At 47.0% G+C, this 16,639-nt stretch overlaps 1 protein-coding gene across 1 annotated transcript; it reads left to right on the forward strand.

Moving 5' to 3' along the window:
- The first annotated feature begins 1,458 nt into the window (after nt 1-1,458).
- Nucleotides 1,459-16,211, forward strand: RBM5 (RNA binding motif protein 5). The gene is made up of 24 exons (XM_030458744.1): nt 1,459-1,621; nt 1,754-2,213; nt 2,534-2,689; nt 4,687-4,756; nt 5,250-5,323; nt 7,637-7,720; nt 8,292-8,352; nt 8,507-8,572; nt 8,720-8,880; nt 9,802-9,899; nt 10,307-10,394; nt 10,581-10,658; nt 10,744-10,816; nt 11,306-11,391; nt 11,686-11,764; nt 12,029-12,120; nt 12,559-12,723; nt 13,189-13,335; nt 13,421-13,492; nt 13,905-14,084; nt 14,290-14,364; nt 14,779-14,876; nt 14,958-15,087; nt 15,513-16,211. The coding sequence occupies exons 1-24, from the start codon at nt 1,605-1,607 to the stop codon at nt 15,636-15,638; spliced, it is 2,736 nt and encodes a 911-aa protein (XP_030314604.1). The 5' UTR covers nt 1,459-1,604; the 3' UTR covers nt 15,639-16,211.
- Nucleotides 16,212-16,639: the final 428 nt, after the last annotated feature.

Consider the following 16,639-nt stretch of genomic DNA (forward strand, 5'->3'; position numbering starts at 1 on the left):
AGGCTAGAGCAGGCAGCGACACAGTGGAAACAGTTGTCACTGCTGCCATCAGTGCATGTACCCTGCCTGCTGCCTGCTGCCTGCTGCCTGCTGCCTGCCAGGTGGTCCATGGATGAGAGGGGTGACCTGGTCACCGGCTGTCCAGCCAGCCAGACCCCCCTCTGCCATGCTGGGGACAGAGGAAACAGTCCTGAAAAGGTTAACACCAGCAACATTTTGCGCGTTAAATCTTTTTTCTTGGGTGCCTGCCAAACAGGCAGGGCTGAGGATCGGGTGAGGAGAAGGACCAGGACTGGATGCTGGCCTTCAGAGGTTTGCAGCAATTGCTGCATTCTCCTGCCTGCTAACTGCCTTGCTGTGAGAGACGCGTTCCTGGTCTGGTGGGGATGGGTGGCACAGGCAGGAGCTGCCCTTCTTGCTGGGAGTGTGGATGGGAAGATGCTGCTGGAGCCAGAGCATCAGTGGGGTTGTAGCCCCTCAGGCTGCAGGCAAGGGGACAGCCCCATTTCCTTCCTTGAAGGCAGAACAAGTGATTTAGTTTTATGACAGGTACCCCTCAAAAAGGAGTGAAGCCCATGGGGGAGCTGGGATAGGCAAAAAGTAAGGAGTGGCAGTAAACCAGGAGCTACCACCTCATGTGCCACCTGCTGACTGACCGAAATGATGGGGAAGGACTGGATGTAGGGTGGTGAGAACACAGGGAGGCAAAAGGTGCTGAGCGAAGGGGAACAAGAGCTGAGGGCTGGCATCAAGCCTGGGGAAAGAAAGATGCTTCCCAGAGTTCTCCCTTTTCTTTACATCATCTTTGTCTCTCTATGCCCAGAACTGTAGGGCTCCTCTATGTGCCAATCACCCTCTCCAAATTATTCACTTCCATAGTTGATGGCACAAGATGCCAGTGGGAACCAGTAACGAGTGCTGTTTTTCTGGTGTCTATGCTGGGACAAGCACTATTTAATATTTTGACAGGCTGGAGGAGAGCGAGCTCAGGAAGGCCTTTATTGTGGCCTTTCAATATACAAAGAGCTTGTGCGAAATGGAAGCTTCTTAACCAGGGCCTGCAGTGACAGAAGGAGGTACTATGGTTTTAAACAGAAAGAGCTTAGGTTTAGACTGGACTTAAGTAAGAAACGTTCAGTGGTGAGGATGGTGAAACACTGGCACGGCTTGCCCAGAGAAGCTGTGGGTGCCCCACCATTGGAAGAGTTCAAGGTCACATTGGAGGGGGCTTTGGCCCTAGCTGGAACTGCCGCTGCCCACAGCAGGGGAGTTGGACTGCGGGATCTGTGCAGGTCCCTTCCAACCCGGCCCATGCCGTGACCCCACGGTTCGCAGTAAGGCGCAGCGATGCCGGGCGGACCCCCGCCGGGAGACCCCCGCTCCGCACTACAACTCCCAGCGTGGCCCGCGGCCGGGCCCCAGCGCTGCGCCTGCGCACCGCCTGGAAACTTCCAGGCTGCGGGTGCCGTGCCTGCTGGGTAGAAGACGGGCAGTCACCTCGGCGCCATTTTGTGGCGAAGGAGACAGGGGTTGCGCACGTGTGCTCGGCGCCCTGTGGTGGCGGTTAGCGCTGCGCTGCCCGCTTGCGGATCGTGAGTAGCGCCATGGGCTCGGACAAGCGGTGAGTGTGAGTGGGGGGAGAGGAGAAAAGGGGAAGATAAGGGGGGGGGGGCGAGGGTGGCTTGGGGGTGGGCGGTGGTGGGGGTCGCTGCGGGCTTTTTTCGTTCTGAGCTCGGCCCGGTGTGCCCCGCAGCGTGAGCAGGACGGAGCGAAGCGGCCGCTACGGCTCCATCGTGGAAAGGGAGGACCGTGATGAGCGGGAGTCCCGGAGCCGGCGCAGGGATGACTACAAGAGGTCCAGTGAGGAGCGCCGTGGTGACCGCTACGATGACTACCGGGACTACGACAGCCGGGACTACGACAGCCGAGACTACGACAGCCGCGATAGCCGAGACTGCCGCGACTACGACAGCCGCGACTATGATAGCCGCGATAGCCGAGACTGTCGGGACTACGATAGCCGCGACAGTCGGGACTGCAGGGACTACGATAGCCGTGACTGCCGTGACTACGACAGCCGAGACAGCCGCGACTACGATTGCCGGGACTACGACAGCCGGGATTGCCGGGACTACGACAGTCGCGACAGCCGAGACTATGATAGCCGAGACTATGACAGAGACTATGATAGTCGAGACTACGATAGTCCTGAGGTGAGTGGGGTGGACGAGCATGGGGCAGCTCTGTCCGTCCCGGGGAGGAGGGGACCGCGGCGGGCGCTGTTGCCTCGCCCCAGCCCGGGGTCTCGATACAAACCCCTGTGGCAGGGCGAGCCCGGTGCCGGGGCTGTGCTGGGGCCGGGGTGAGGCGGGGGGGCGGTCAGAGCGCGGTGTTGTGCCGGAGACCATCGGGTGCAAGCTTGAGGAAGATGATGCTCGAGTAGGGAGTTGGGGGGGGGGGATTAGCTCCGGTCTGTTTTTATGTCATTGCGGGGGAACACTGCGGTGGTTGATTGTGGGCGCTGCCTTCTCAGAGGGAGCGAGAGCGCAGGAACAGTGACAAATCAGAAGATGGCTACCATTCCGATGGCGACTACGGAGAGCACGACTACAGGAACGACATTAACGATGAGAAAGAAAGCAAAACCATCATGTTGCGTGGCCTTCCCATCACGGTTACGGAGAACGATGTAAGTAGCCAGGAAAGGGGCTTTAGTTCTCCTGCACCCGGGGAGGTCTGTGGCTCTGTAGTCGTTGCTGCCATTTTGTTGAAAGCTGCATCATGGTGGCCCCCTCTCAACGTATTGGTCGCACTGCCATTTTGAATCCTAACAGGATTTAAACTGTCACTGTTAAGTAACAGAGGTCAGTTGAATGTTAAGCAGTTTATTTCAAACGGAACAAACTGTGAATAGTCTTTTTTTATGCATGTTTGGATGCTTTCCTTAATAGTGGATTGTAAATTACCTGCTCTTCTCTGTATAGGAAGGAAGAGGTCTTTTTTTTTTTCCTTCCCCCAGTCTCCCTCCGGGAGAGGAGGGGAAGAGAGAGAGTGAGACAGAAAGGAGGTGCTTTCTTGAATTTTTCCATGTCTTTTGAGGACAGAAGCTCTTACTAGTGGGGTTACACGCACACATACATCGAGCTGCTCAGCTCAGTACGGCCCTGCACAAAGCTGCTTTGTGTGGGTACAGCTGTGGAAGTCATAAAATGGCTGCTGTGGCTCTCATGGAGGAAGTACAAATGAGCTTGGTGCACAGTTACCCAACTTCCTTAGTGAAAACACATTGAAGGTGGTCACCTTTAAGTTTTCTTTTTTAATTACTTTTAAATTTTTTTTCTTCCTTACTGGGTTATTTTGGTTACCAAGAAACAAGCCCATAACTGGTACTTTAGGGGTGGGTGGGAACCCTGGGAAAGATGAGCTATCCCAGTTTGTTTTCAGGCAGACTCCACCTTTGCCTGCGAGATCTTTGTGTATCAATTGCCAGCACAGAGAATCTGCACCATTTCTGCAATGGAATTAATTTTTTTTGCCTTTTTTTTTTTTGTCTTGATTACTTGCTGTCGTGCTATTATTGAGTGTTCTTTTTATCATCATTTGCTGGTCTAATATTTTCCTAAGTGCTGGATAAAGTGTAGGGTCCTGAATCCAAATGAGACAACCCAGTCAGATGTAACACCAAACATTTCAGAATGGATTTTGGTTTTGAGATGTTAATGTTGCAGCTCTACAGCTGTGCAAATAATTGTAGCAAAATTTATCAGAAAGTATAATTCTGGACTGCTCTGTAGTTTAAATGATGCATCTTGGAAATACTAGATGTTTTCTTAAAATAATTTTAATGCTTCTGATGGCTTGCATATGTTTAGTATGTTTTCTGTTTCTGTAAGTGAAAAAAAAAAAGCTATTTGCACTGAAGAGATCAGTTTCAGTCAGCACATACATAATGGGTGGTTTCATATCGGTTTCCACCCAGCTGAGCAGCTCTTTTTTACCTAATGCAGTTTGAGTTCTGTAAAAGCTGCTAAAAGTCTCCTTTTATCTTCTGCTGTCACATAAAAAATAATAATTAGGTTTCTTTTTCCAATATACCTCTCCACAGTAATTTCTGTAGCCTGTGCCGCAGCTTGGGCACCTTTGTTACAGCTGAGGAACTGATGTCTCTGCAGCTTGTTCTTTGACAACGCATTATTCACAAATCTACTTAATCCCCTGAAAAAAAAAAGGGAAGCTGCCAGAGGATAAGAAATGTAGCGTGAGGCTTCAAAATACACATCATGGAGCCTTGCAGGATAATGTTCTTGTTTTTCTTTGCTGGAAGCCAGGGTTGTTTAGATGTGCAAGGAGAGGGATGCTAGCACTGTTCTATATAAGAAGTTGGGAGCAGACACAGGTTTTGCCAAGTTGTGCACAGATAGCTTTGGAACATGTGTTCAAAATTATTCACATTCTGGAAGATTTTGTGCTCTAAATGCAGACCACAGTTATTTTAGTGCAGCGAAAGGCTATGTGGGTTCTCTTAGTGCTCTGCTGTTTTCTCCCTAGAGGCTTTCTTCAAGTGTTGAGAATTTCATGTTTCTATATGTACCTCTTGCATGTACTGTAAGGTAGGTTGTGTCTGTGACTGTTGCAGCTGTCTGCCAAGATACGAAAATTTAACTGTCTGATTGAAATCTCACACAGATACGCGAGCTTATTGAGTCCTTTGAAGGTCCTCAGCCTGCAGACGTGAGGCTGATGAAAAGAAAGACAGGTGAGAGCTCTTAATCCAGTTTTTGACATCGCCTTCCTCTTCCCCAGCCCAAAAGAGTATCCAGAATTGTCCCCAAACTGCAAGCACATGCAATAAAAAAAAATAAAAATAAAAAAAAGGGTTTGCCATGGCTAAGGAATGTGGCTTTTTGGAAGACTTTTTAGATAGCTGGTCAACATGTTAAAAGAAGTCTGTCTACAGGGGTTTTTGTTAACAGGTATTGGTAAGTAGTACTAGTATAAACCCATTTAATAGTATGTAGTCTGTTGCATGGTTACTTTTAAACGTGGATTCAAAATCAAGTGAAATGTAGCCAGTTGTAAGGGAGCTTGGTTCCTTGCCATGGCAAAGTAACGAGCAGATCCCAGCAGTTGACGTCGCATTTGTAAAGCTGCTTTGTCATGAAGTAATGAAGCAGTTGGAGAGAGATTCGCCTGTTTTAAAGGAACTGACTAACACAAGTATCCCGTCTATATCTGAATGCTGTCTCTAGGTGTAAGCCGTGGTTTCGCCTTCGTGGAGTTTTATCACTTTCAAGATGCTACCAGCTGGATGGAAGCCAATCAGGTTGCTTCACTCACCAAGTCTAGATATTTCTGAAAATGGAGCAAGTCTGTACAGTTTAAAAAAAAAAAAAAAAAAAGAAATAAAGGTGGAAGGAGTGGTTTGTTCCATAACAGTGAATTGAAAGAATTAAAGCTTTGTATATATTAAAATTTTTAACAGTAGGACAAAATACCAGGTGAAATTAGAAGATAAAATTGGCTATTTTGACAACTCCCTGGTATAGTGTGCCATTGTTTTAAATAATGTGCTTTTGATGTAATTGGTTCATAAAGGTTTAGCAAGTAGTCCTTAAACTCTGACTTATTTCTACCTGATCTTCTCTGTTGCCAGAGAAAGCTCCATCTCTACATTACATTTGTGTTAACCCTGAAACAGATGTCTCAGTTCATGGCAATAATGCCTTCCCCCAGTTAAAAGGGGAGAACTGACTCCTCTAGAGGAAAAGCTGTTGTATTCCAACTTAACTTGGTAGAGAGTAAATGCTTGCATGCATTATACTGTATTTTTTTGGTTTTTTTGGAGTATGACTTAATGTAAGGGGCCAAAATGCGATGAGTCCCCTCATTTCATTTCCAGTGAGGTTTTCCTGTTGCACTGCAAAGAGTTCCACTGGCTTTTGCTCCTTTTTGAATATTCATAATCTGTTTTAACAACAGAACTTAAGAAAAACTCAAAGCAAGCAAAGTGCTTCAGGCTCTTTTATACAGCTGAGTATTTAATGTGAAGGTTGCTGGGCAGCATGAGGAATGCTATTTTGCCCTGTTGACATTACTCATAAAGAAATGGCACCGTGATGGGATTCATAGGCACTTAGTTCCAGCAGATGAAAGTTGTGTGCCTAATGCTGGAATAGTTTCACATGTCCCATGCCATGGGTGATTTTCCCAGCCAGAGAGCAGCATTCAAAGTCTTGTTTTCCTGACAGGCTGCTCAGTAAGATTGGTGCAGTGGAAAGAGTTTAATATTGAGTAATTAATTGTGAGTATATTTTCATAAGTGAGATGATTTTAATATATACAAAGCTGTACTGATGCATAATTTATTGAAACATATTCAAAACCACTCTAGTAACCAGCCACCCTAGCAGCAGGGAAAACATAGAATCTCCCCAGCAGCCCAGTTGCTGCCTGTTAGATGAAAGAATGATGTATTGCAACTATGCCAGCAGCTTTGTTTCTATGTGTGCATATCCAGTGAATGCTGGGCCCTCCAACCCTCCCTCCTGCCGGTAGGAGAAATGGCTTTGCCCTCTTTAGTTGTGCAGAATGTGAAAGCCTTATTCATGCTACATGCTAGATCTGTGTCAGACCCTGTTAGCAGAAAAGCCACTGGGTCCTGGCACTTCTGTGGTACCTCTGAAGCCAACCTGCTGTAAAAAGTTGTTCTTTTAAGATGTCTGGGGTTTGGCTTCTAGTATGGGCTTCCTCAGATGCACTTCCACCTGTTAAACATGATGGTGGCCGTATTTTGAATGGGCATTCTGCATACCCACGCTTGGCAAAGTGTGAGGCTGAGAATCAAGGCTTCTTAAATAGCTGTAAATTCTTGCCTCCTCTGAAGTCAGAGTGAGAGGACATGCTGAAAGCATTATGAACTTTTCCTGCCCTTGGAGAAGCTTCACTTGCAGTCTAGCTTCATTTTGGAGAGCTCCTGCCTGAATGAAGAACACAAACCTCTCGTGCAGGCTTCCAATTGAACTGATGAATTAGTCAAAGGAAACCACTCTTGAGTTGCATGTCAGTTGATGGCACTTGTAATCCAGCCTCCAAGAAGTCTAAGCAGGGTCCCTTTGGGGGAATTACGTACTTTCAAAGGGACACTTCTGAAGAAAGTGCTTGGAAAAGTAATCCAAATGTGGTTGTTAAAATGTCTGGGGTGTTTGGAGTAGGGGAAGAAGTGAAGCAGTCACCTAAAGGCATGTTTAAAAAGTCACTCAGTGATATACCAGAAGCGAATAGAAATGTGGGGGCAAAGAGACTCCTAAAAATGTGTTAATCCTGAACGCAGCAAATTAGGACTTTGTCTCCTTGGAGACACTTCCTGGTTCCATGTCAGCGTTTAGCGTTTGGCAGCTTTTTCAACGCTCCCTGATTCCGTTTATCTTTGCTCCACATCCCATTCTCTTACTGCCCTCGTCCTCCTCTCTGCAGGATTGGATGGGCAGGGTGTAGGTGGCGGTGGTTGTCCTCCACATCCTCCCCATATGTTGTCCATGTAATTCAGGAGCACTGATTCCTCCGAAGGGTGCTCTGCCATGGGAAAATGGACATGTGTACCTCGATACAGGAATAATTGAAGGCACTTTTTTTGCAGAAAAAGCTGGTGATTCAAGGGAAACAGATTGCGATGCACTACAGCAACCCCAGGCCTAAATTTGAGGACTGGCTTTGCAACAAGGTACGGTGTGTGGTTTTACCAAGGGGAGATTGTTTCAGCTTCAGGGCTTTTTGCCATCTTGGTGGTTTGGACAAAGTGATGCGTGATTCAGACCCACTTGTACTGCTGGTCTGTATACATGGTAAGACCCAGGAGTGAAAAGGCTGTGTAGGGATTGAGCAGTGAACTTGGCTGGGATATGAAGTCTTTGGGTGATGAGTAATAAAGTGTTAGAACAGCTGCAGCTCTGCTTCTTGCTGCTGCTGGGTGCTGCTCGTCTGAACCCCCCTGAACGGAGATCGTTCAGTGAGCAGGTCTTGCCCATAAAGAGAACATGTTGTCTGGTCTGTTTCATTTTAACATTGTGGTATTTTAAGTAGTTCTAACAGCATAGAGGATGACTGGGGGAAAGGTAGCAGGGATGTTTGGGAAAGGAGCTGTGGTATGGGCAGGGGTGGCTTTTGCTGTTCTCAGTTCTGGTGGGTTTAGGTGTTACTTTGTGTGAATGTCTGGCTTTTGTTTTGGTACTGCAAATGCCAGCATTGTTCAAAATTACCTTGAGTTTTTACTGGGTTTTTCTTGTTCCTGGTAGTGCTGCCTTTACAACTTCAGGAGGAGGCTAAAATGCTTCCGCTGCGGAGCGGACAAATTTGGTACGTGACATCAGTCTCTTTGGATGTGTTTGGTTTTGTGGGGAACTGCTCTCCTATGTAAGAAAGTTGACTGTAAAGCCTAGGCTGGCTTGTGAAATGCTGAGTTTGAGAGAATGAGCCATGTTGTGACTAAAATATTTTTCTTCTTGTGAAGATTCAGAACAGGAGGTGCCACCTGGAGCAGCTGAAGCTGTTCAGTCTGTGGATTATTACTGTGATAGTAAGTTACCTTTCATTTGTTGTATAATGTGAAACATAAACATAGTACTGAAACCCTTCCTGTACATCAGACTGCCCACTGAAGGGCTTGAAGTACTCTGGAATGCCATTATAGGCACAGCTAATGCTGAACTCTTTTTCTCCCCAGCCATCATTCTCCGAAACATTGCTCCTCACACAGTGGTGGAATCCATCATGACTGCCTTGTCTCCGTATGCGTCTCTGGCTGTCAATAATATCCGTCTTATCAAAGACAAGCAGACCCAGCAAAACAGAGGCTTTGCATTTGTGCAGCTGTCTTCTGCCATGGTGAGGGCCTAGAAGATAAACACCTTGTTATGTTGCTTCTGTAGCTGGAGCATGTTGAACCTTTGAGCTTCCTGAAGCACTGCTGCAGTTCCCCAAGGGTTAATGAAGACTCTTGTCAAAGCTGTTCACCATGAGCTGCAGTTTGGAGAGGTGGTGGTGGGATGATGTGAGAACTCTGGAAAGTTATATCTGTAGGAGAGTGTTCTTCTGGATTTAGGGCTAGCTTTGTGTTTGGATCACAAAAATAACAGTGTGGGATCATGTTTTGATCACCCAAATTAAGCGTTGGGGCATATAATGTAGGAGAAGGTGCCCACAGAATTTGGCTTCCTCCCATCTTGAGGAGGATGGGAATCTTGCTGCTCTGCAGGTTCCAGTGGGAAGGTGTGAGGATAGCAGACATACTCCTTAGGGTATACAGGTGACAGCCTTAAATTGAAACATGGGAAATGGCAGTGAGGTGCAGGGAAAACCTCTGAAGTGTAGGTTTCTGCTGTAGGTTACTGGCAGGAAGTCCTCACGGGTCATTTAAATCTTCTGTTTCTGCATATACTAAAATCAGTCAGCAGTCTGATCAGACTTGACTTAGGGAAAGTGGAGCAGTTTGTTGTTAGGTAAAAAGAAGTGCCTGATCTCAATAGCTGCTGGTCTCCCTTTTGGAGTAATTTGGGACAAAAATCTATAAAGCTAAAATTTTAGAAAATGCTTAATATTTAGTGGTGCAGAGAAACCTGCATTATTAGCAAGTAGGTTGTGGTGAGTCCCATTGTGCTCTTCTCCATGTGTATAGGTGAGGAGATGGAGGTGTTCCTAAACCTTTAGCTGCTTTCAGTGCTTGCATGTGAAAAGCTGGAGCTTTGGGAACTTGGGAATCCTCCTTAGTAACCTGATTCCCAAAGTAATGAGTATTTCTTGTTGTAGGATGCTTCTCAACTGCTGCAGATTTTACAGAGTCTTCAGCCACCATTAAAAATTGATGGGAAAACTATTGGTGTTGACTTCGCAAAGAGTGCCAGAAAGTGAGTTGCAGCAGTGGTTGATTTTTAATCTCCCCCCTTCTTTAACAAAGATTACAATCATTCCAAAGTTTTCCTTCCCTGAAGTGTTTTGTGTTGCATGCATCCTGCCCTTCCCTGTGTGTGAGGGGGGTGAAAGCAGTGTCTCCTGCCACCGAGGATAACATCCTAACTGCTGTGTACACAGCACATTTGTTTCCTGGGAGACCTAGTGACTTGTTACTGACTGTACAACAGTGAACCTGAAACTCCTTAGCTTGCCAAGCACTGCTTTGGCTCATCCATTATGAACATAATGTTTTATAACAGCCAAGAAATCCTTGTGTAAGGGCAGGCTCTACCTCCTTGCATACAGAGACTCTTCAGAAAAAAGAATTGTCTGATCAGATCCATGATTTTTGTGGTTACAGAGACTTGCTTCTCCCAGATGGTAACAGAGTCAGCGCCTTCTCTGTGGCAAGTACAGCCATTGCTGCAGCTCAGTGGTCGTCCACTCAGGTAAGATTTGGAGCCTCTTGCTCATAGTCCTGCTTCCCTGAAAATAAAAGAGCATACAGTTTTACTGATGGCCTCTTGCTTAGTTGAACTGACCAAAGCTGCTCTGGCAGGCTGTAGCCTGTTGTTGAAATTCTTAAATGCAGTAACTTACCTGTCCCTGACAAAAATGACCTGATTGAATTTCAGCCACAGGCTGGAGAGGGCAGCACCCTTGACTACAGCTACCTTCAGTCAGGACAGGATGGCTACACACAATATGCTCAGGTTAGTAGTGGTGGTTGTGTTCTTACCAGTATGTGGTTGTAATTTGAGTAGCTGCTCATCTTGTGTTACTCATTTCCCTTCACAGTACTCCCAGGATTATCAGCAGTACTACCAAAACCAAGGAGGAGTGTTGGACACAGATACAGCTACCATATCAGGTAGTACTTCTGACACCTGGGAGATGCTCCTGTTTGTAACAATGAGTTTGCAATAGTTGTATTTTTTTCTTAGCCTGCATGTTAGTTAGCTGGGTAAAGGGGGACTTGGCTCATGTTGCTCTCAGGATCTGTGAACACGAGTGTGTTATTGGAGAACTGTAACAAATTTATATAAGTGGGACCTCTAGTCTGCGAGACATGAGAGCAGCCTCTGTTGCAGACTGCTGACAAAAGCCTTGAACCATGCTAGCAGCTGTCAGAGCAGGAATTGCTGGCTTCGGGAGCAGAATATTTCCTCCTGAAAAGGAAACTATTCTTGTCTGGGTAGAAAGTTCCCACTGTGTATCTGTCTCCTTTTGAATGTTTATTGCCTTGTTTGTCTGCTGCAGGAATTAAGAGCTGAAACTGTAAACACAGTAATTTTAGCCTCAGGATGAAGTACTGTTTTACAAATATGTTGGCTTATCCAATATGGCTCTCTGTTGGCAGGGGCTCCAGTCACCACCACAACAGCTGCAGTTGTCTCCCAAAGTCCTCAGTTATACAACCAACAGACAAACTCGCCTGACTCTCCGGTAATCACAACACTAATTACCCCTTGCTTTCAGCATCAGGGTTATATGGGATATCTGGCTTAGCTGTGGCCCTGAAGTGGGTGGTACAGCAAAGCTGTTGAGCGTCCAGGGGTTTGTCACAGTGCTTGTGGTCATCAGTCATCTGCTATTTCTCCTATGTGATAGTTCTGTTGTTAAGGGTGAGCACTGAGCTACCTGGTGTTGTACATGTGGTGTGGGCTACTCATGCCTTGGCTGTTTCCTTGTACCCTGACAGATATTCTAACTCAGGTTCCTGGTTTGGGTTTTTTTCAGACACAATCAGCACCATCTACCACTAGCACTCAGGCCCAAACAGCTGCCCCGACTGGCGTAGTCCCTGGAACTAAGTATGGTAAGCAACTGGGAGTTGGTCCTGGGGACAGGTTTCTGTCACTACAGCCAGAAAGAGCCTTGGCTTTGGCTGAGTGCTTCATCACTGTATGTCACTGGTGAAGCTGTCCCTGGAGAGTGTATCCTGCATGGGTGATTCAGAGCCCTTTACAGCCTTTTTGCCATCATGGCTGCTAAGTATCTCAGAAGTTTACCTGAAATGTGCAACAATGCCTGTCTGCATTCGATTGGAACGACCATGTCCCACACTTGAATTTTTTTACAGCTGTCCCTGACACTTCCACCTACCAATATGATGAGTCTTCAGGATATTATTATGATCCTGTAACAGGTCTCTACTATGATCCCAATTCACAGGTAAACACAAGTTCTTCCCGCCTGTATTAACTGTTAAGGTCCATTAGTGCCTTTTTTCATCAAGAGAGTGAGATTGACTTTGAGCCCATAACTCTCAGCAGTGTTTGCCGGGCTGGGATTTTGCTTCCCTCTTGTATAGCCCTTAATTTTTCTCTCCTTGCCTTAATTTTCCTCCTAGTTTGGTCCATACAGGATTAGCAGTTGTCTCATAGATGCTGTAATTGATGTATTACATTGTGGAGTGCCCAGCAAAGTGCTCACAGCTCTGGGGCATGGTGGGTTGTCTCTGGGGAGAGGCAAAAGGTTCTCCATGGTGCTTTTGTGCAGAACACCTGTGTTTGGGGACAGGCTTCAGCCACTTCATGCCTTTTTTGTGGAGTCTGCAAAACCTGTTTGGACTGTGCAATTAACTGTCTGACTCTTGTTTTCCTCCGGCAGTATTACTACAATGCCTTAACCCAGCAGTACCTTTACTGGGATGGTGAAAAGGAGACCTACATGCCTGCTGCTGAAGGTGTCACGTACCAACAAACAGCTACCACAACCACCACCAAAGAAGTGAAGGAGAAGAAGGAGAAGCCTAAAAGTAAAACAGCTCAACAGGTAAATGACAAAAAGGTATTGTAACTGGGCTTAAGTCTTATGTGGAGTGGCATAATAGCTCTCTTTTTTTTGTGACAAGTCCTAGGTTATTCAGTGGGGTGCCTGCCTGCAATTTGAACGCATTATAGAAGACTTAAGAGGGGTGGAGTTGGCAGGACTTCAGTGCAGAAAAATGCTCTGCATAGGAGGAATGCACATGGAACCATGCCAGGACCAGTGGGAGTATAACTGAGCTGTCAGTCAGAGGATTAGATTGATAAGAGGGGCTCATACAGTAAAACAACCAAGCTGCAGTATCTTTGAACACCATATACAGGGAAACAGCTGCACTACATCCAGTGTCCTGTGGTTTAAAAATAAAAGATAGTGGGTTGACTTGTTCTGGAAGCTGTGTGAGATTGAATCTGTGTCACAGGAGGTGGATAGCTATGGGGGGAGCTGTCTGAGCAAACCACTCTGTTTCAGATTGCTAAAGACATGGAACGCTGGGCAAAGAGCTTGAACAAGCAGAAGGAGAACTTCAAGAACAGCTTCCAGCCCCTGAGCACCCGGGAAGAGGAGCGGAAAGAGTCAGCAGCTGCAGATGCAGGCTTTGCCCTCTTTGAGAAAAAGGTGAAGGTGCTGGCAGTAGTGTGCAGTGGGGTGTGGTGTGGTATGGCAGGGAGCTGAGTGTTCATGGTGTTCTTGTCTCATCCAGGGAGCTCTCTCAGAGAGGCAGCAGATCTTGCCAGAGGTGTTGAAAAATGGAGATGATGATAATCCACTGAAGGTGAGTTTGAGATACCTGACAGGTATTCCCAAAGATAAAGTACTTTAGAGGAGGTCTAGCAGATACTTGTTTTCCAACCTGAACTTCCACAGTATTGCCTGGGAAAGGTGGTGGGTGCAGTGGTCTGGTGCCTGAGATGCACTGGAAAAAGCTGTGATTTCTTCCAGCTTCAACAAGATAATTGAGGCTTTGAGGTTTCTAAGAACATTGTACTCAAATTTTTCTTTGGCTAGTGGTTACAAAGTCATGCCACTGTGGTATGTAGTTCTTTTGTGGTTTATTTTGTCTTTTAGTACTGGGAGTGATGCCTCTCCTGTGCAACAAACAAATCTGTGCCCTCTCTATTCCCTTTCTGGGCTCTCTGGTGGTGACACTGTTGCACTGTACCCTTAACTCTGTCCTTCCTTCCCAGCGTGGCCTTGTGGCTGCCTACAGTGGTGACAGTGATAATGATGAGGACTTACTGGAGAGAATGGAGAATGAGGAAGAGAAGCTGACTGACTGGAAGAAGATGGCCTGTCTGCTGTGTAGAAGGCAGTTCCCAAACAAAGACGCTCTGATCCGGCACCAGCAGCTGTCTGACTTGCACAAGGTAGTTGCACTGTGTGGTCAGGAAGGGACTTGGTTGCCCTAACTCAGTGTGTAACCCAAACCACGATGCATACTGCAGCTTAGAAAACTTCTCTTCAAGAAAACATAGTTGCAGGTGGATTGTTACTCTCCCAACAGACAGCTACTTAGGTTAAAAGAGCTGTTGTGCATTTCGCATTGTTTATGTGAGTTTCTTCTTTTTTCAGCAAAACATGGATATTTACAGGAGGTCAAAGCTGTCTGAGCAGGAACTCGAAGCGTTGGAGCTGCGTGAGAGAGAGGTCAGTGTTGAGAAGAGCAGATGAGTAGCTAATGGAAAACCTGCCCAGATGATCTATTGAGCTCTCCTTATCCTGACACACATCATTTGAGATAATCCTTGTAAGCCAGCCCCTTCTTGGGTTGAGGTCCAGAGCTGTCCTGTCCCATATCCCACAGCTACTGCATAGCAGGCAAAGGTCCTTCTACCGTGGGCTGAGGGTTGCCAGACTGGGACCAGGCACTGTTGAGTGGCAATCAAGCAGGTGTTAGACCGGGATCTTCTGGCCCAGTGCAGGTCCTGATGTGCTCCAGGAGGTGGTTCTGTGGGGTTAGACAAGCCACGTTTTAGCAGGCTAACAGTGGACAGCTTTCTAAAGCTCAAGAATGAGCAGAAGTGTCTTTAAATGGGTACTGAAGGAGGTTCTTTTGTGCAGATGAAATACAGAGACAGAGCAGCTGAGCGGCGGGAGAAGTACGGCATCCCTGAGCCCCCCGAGCCCAAACGCAAGAAGGTCTATGATGCTGGCACAGTGTATGTATCTGTAAAAGCTTCTCAGCAATTGCTGCAATGCACCATGAGCAGTTTGATTAACTCGTGTCTTTTTTCCTGCAGTAATTATGAGCAGCCCACCAAAGATGGCCTCGACAACAGTAATATAGGCAACAAGATGCTGCAGGCGATGGGCTGGAGGGAAGGTTCAGGTTTAGGAAGAAAATGTCAGGGCATCACAGCACCCATTGAGGTGAGTACAGATGGACACTATGAGGTTTGGTGCCTGCTTTTTGTGCAGAAGCACTCACTGCTGGAGATCTCTTGTGAAAGAAGCTGTGCTATCCACAGCAGAGCTGTCTCTGTTGCACTGTTAGATGCTAGAGCTGGGACAAGTAGGGCTGGGCTTCCTTTAGAAATCTGTTCCTGTGGTTATCTATGCTCTAGGTTATGCTTTTAGGAGCTGTGTTCTGTGCAGGTTTGTTTCAGCTGCCCTTGGGGTGGAGTTGAGGCAAGTGTGGGATGTTATGTGCAGTCTGCTCTGGTGTTAGTATTTATTGCTGCGTGGGATCCCAGGGGGAGCTTGAGGAGTTGGATGGGTTTTTCTGTGGTCTCCTGCATGGTGGTTGTGGCTTTTTACTGCAGAGCTGAGGCATGTGTGTCTCTCTTCCCTTGCAGGCCCAAGTACGAATGAGAGGAGCTGGCTTGGGAGCCAAGGGCAGCTCCTACGGTGTCTCCACTGCAGATTCGTACAAAGACGCGGTGCGGAAAGCCATGTTTGCTCGCTTCACTGAGATGGAGTAACACGCCCTGGGTCACAAAGCCCTTAGCCAGAACTGACTGTTAAACACTGTAGCCTTGGTGGCCTGGCTGTATTCTGGTTTTGGTTTAGAGTTGACCATTTCATTCCCTTGGACTTTCCCTCTTGGCATGTAACACTTCCATGAGCAGATTGTTTGAACTGCCCCTCTTTCATGCTGGAGAGAGCTCCTGGTTAGACCAAAGGGAATGCAGATCTTTATACGGTCCTGTACATAGTTGTAATGTATTTTGTGTTGTTTGGAGCCCGTTCAGATGCCGCTGCTGCCCTCCAGAGCAGGGCAGGACCTGCTGGTTAGCTGTGGTTTCACACCGTCTCTGCTCTCCTTCCGTTGTATTGTCTGTCTGGTTGGTGGTTTTTTGGGTTTTTTTTGTTCGGTGTTTTTTGGTTTTGTTTTTGACAACTTTCCTGTACATTTTGTATGATACATCTTTGTATAGACTTTTTGAAGACTTTGATTCTAGTTGCCAGTTTGGCTCATTTCCAAAAGAAATACATTCAAAAATGATCTATTTCTCGGTGGGTGAATGAAGAATAAGTTGCTAATGCTACTTGTCCTTTCTGTGGTTCTGCTTCTTCCTTGATAAGATTTCATCCTGGAGACCCTCTCCTCCACACACTGCTCCTCTCCCCTGTTCCCTCCCACCTCTACTCTGCATTGCCTCGTTCCAAGTGTCTTTCAGCTTCAGCTTGGATGCTGGCTGATGGAGAATGAGATCTGGTAGCCCTTCTACCGTAGATAAGGGAGCAGGAGAGGACCGGCATAAATGTCTTCTGCCTTTGCAGGTCCTGCTCAGGAGACCCTGGTTGTTGTCAGCTGGTCCTGTGGTGGACAGGGAGGAGGGTGTTCAGCCTGTGTGGCACCCCTGGGGGAGGGAGGTGTGGAGGTTTGAGCCTGGCACTGGGTTTCTGCTCCACAAGGGCAGGCTGGCACAGCGTTCCTGAACTGCTGGAGGCTGGGTGATAGCGAGCCACTTCAGTTACT

This window comes from Calypte anna, chromosome 12 (assembly GCF_003957555.1).
Source record: "Calypte anna isolate BGI_N300 chromosome 12, bCalAnn1_v1.p, whole genome shotgun sequence".
NCBI classification, from domain to species: Eukaryota; Metazoa; Chordata; class Aves; order Apodiformes; family Trochilidae; genus Calypte; species Calypte anna.

What these genes read in the sequence shown, in the direction of transcription:
- RBM5 (XM_030458744.1), top strand. An exon ending in GCTGATGAAAAGAAAGACAG is followed by an intron (nt 4,757 to 5,249) that starts GTGAGAGCTCTT and finishes TGCTGTCTCTAG; the next exon opens with GTGTAAGCCGTGGTTTCGCC. An exon ending in TGGAGCTGCGTGAGAGAGAG is followed by an intron (nt 14,365 to 14,778) that starts GTCAGTGTTGAG and finishes TCTTTTGTGCAG; the next exon opens with ATGAAATACAGAGACAGAGC.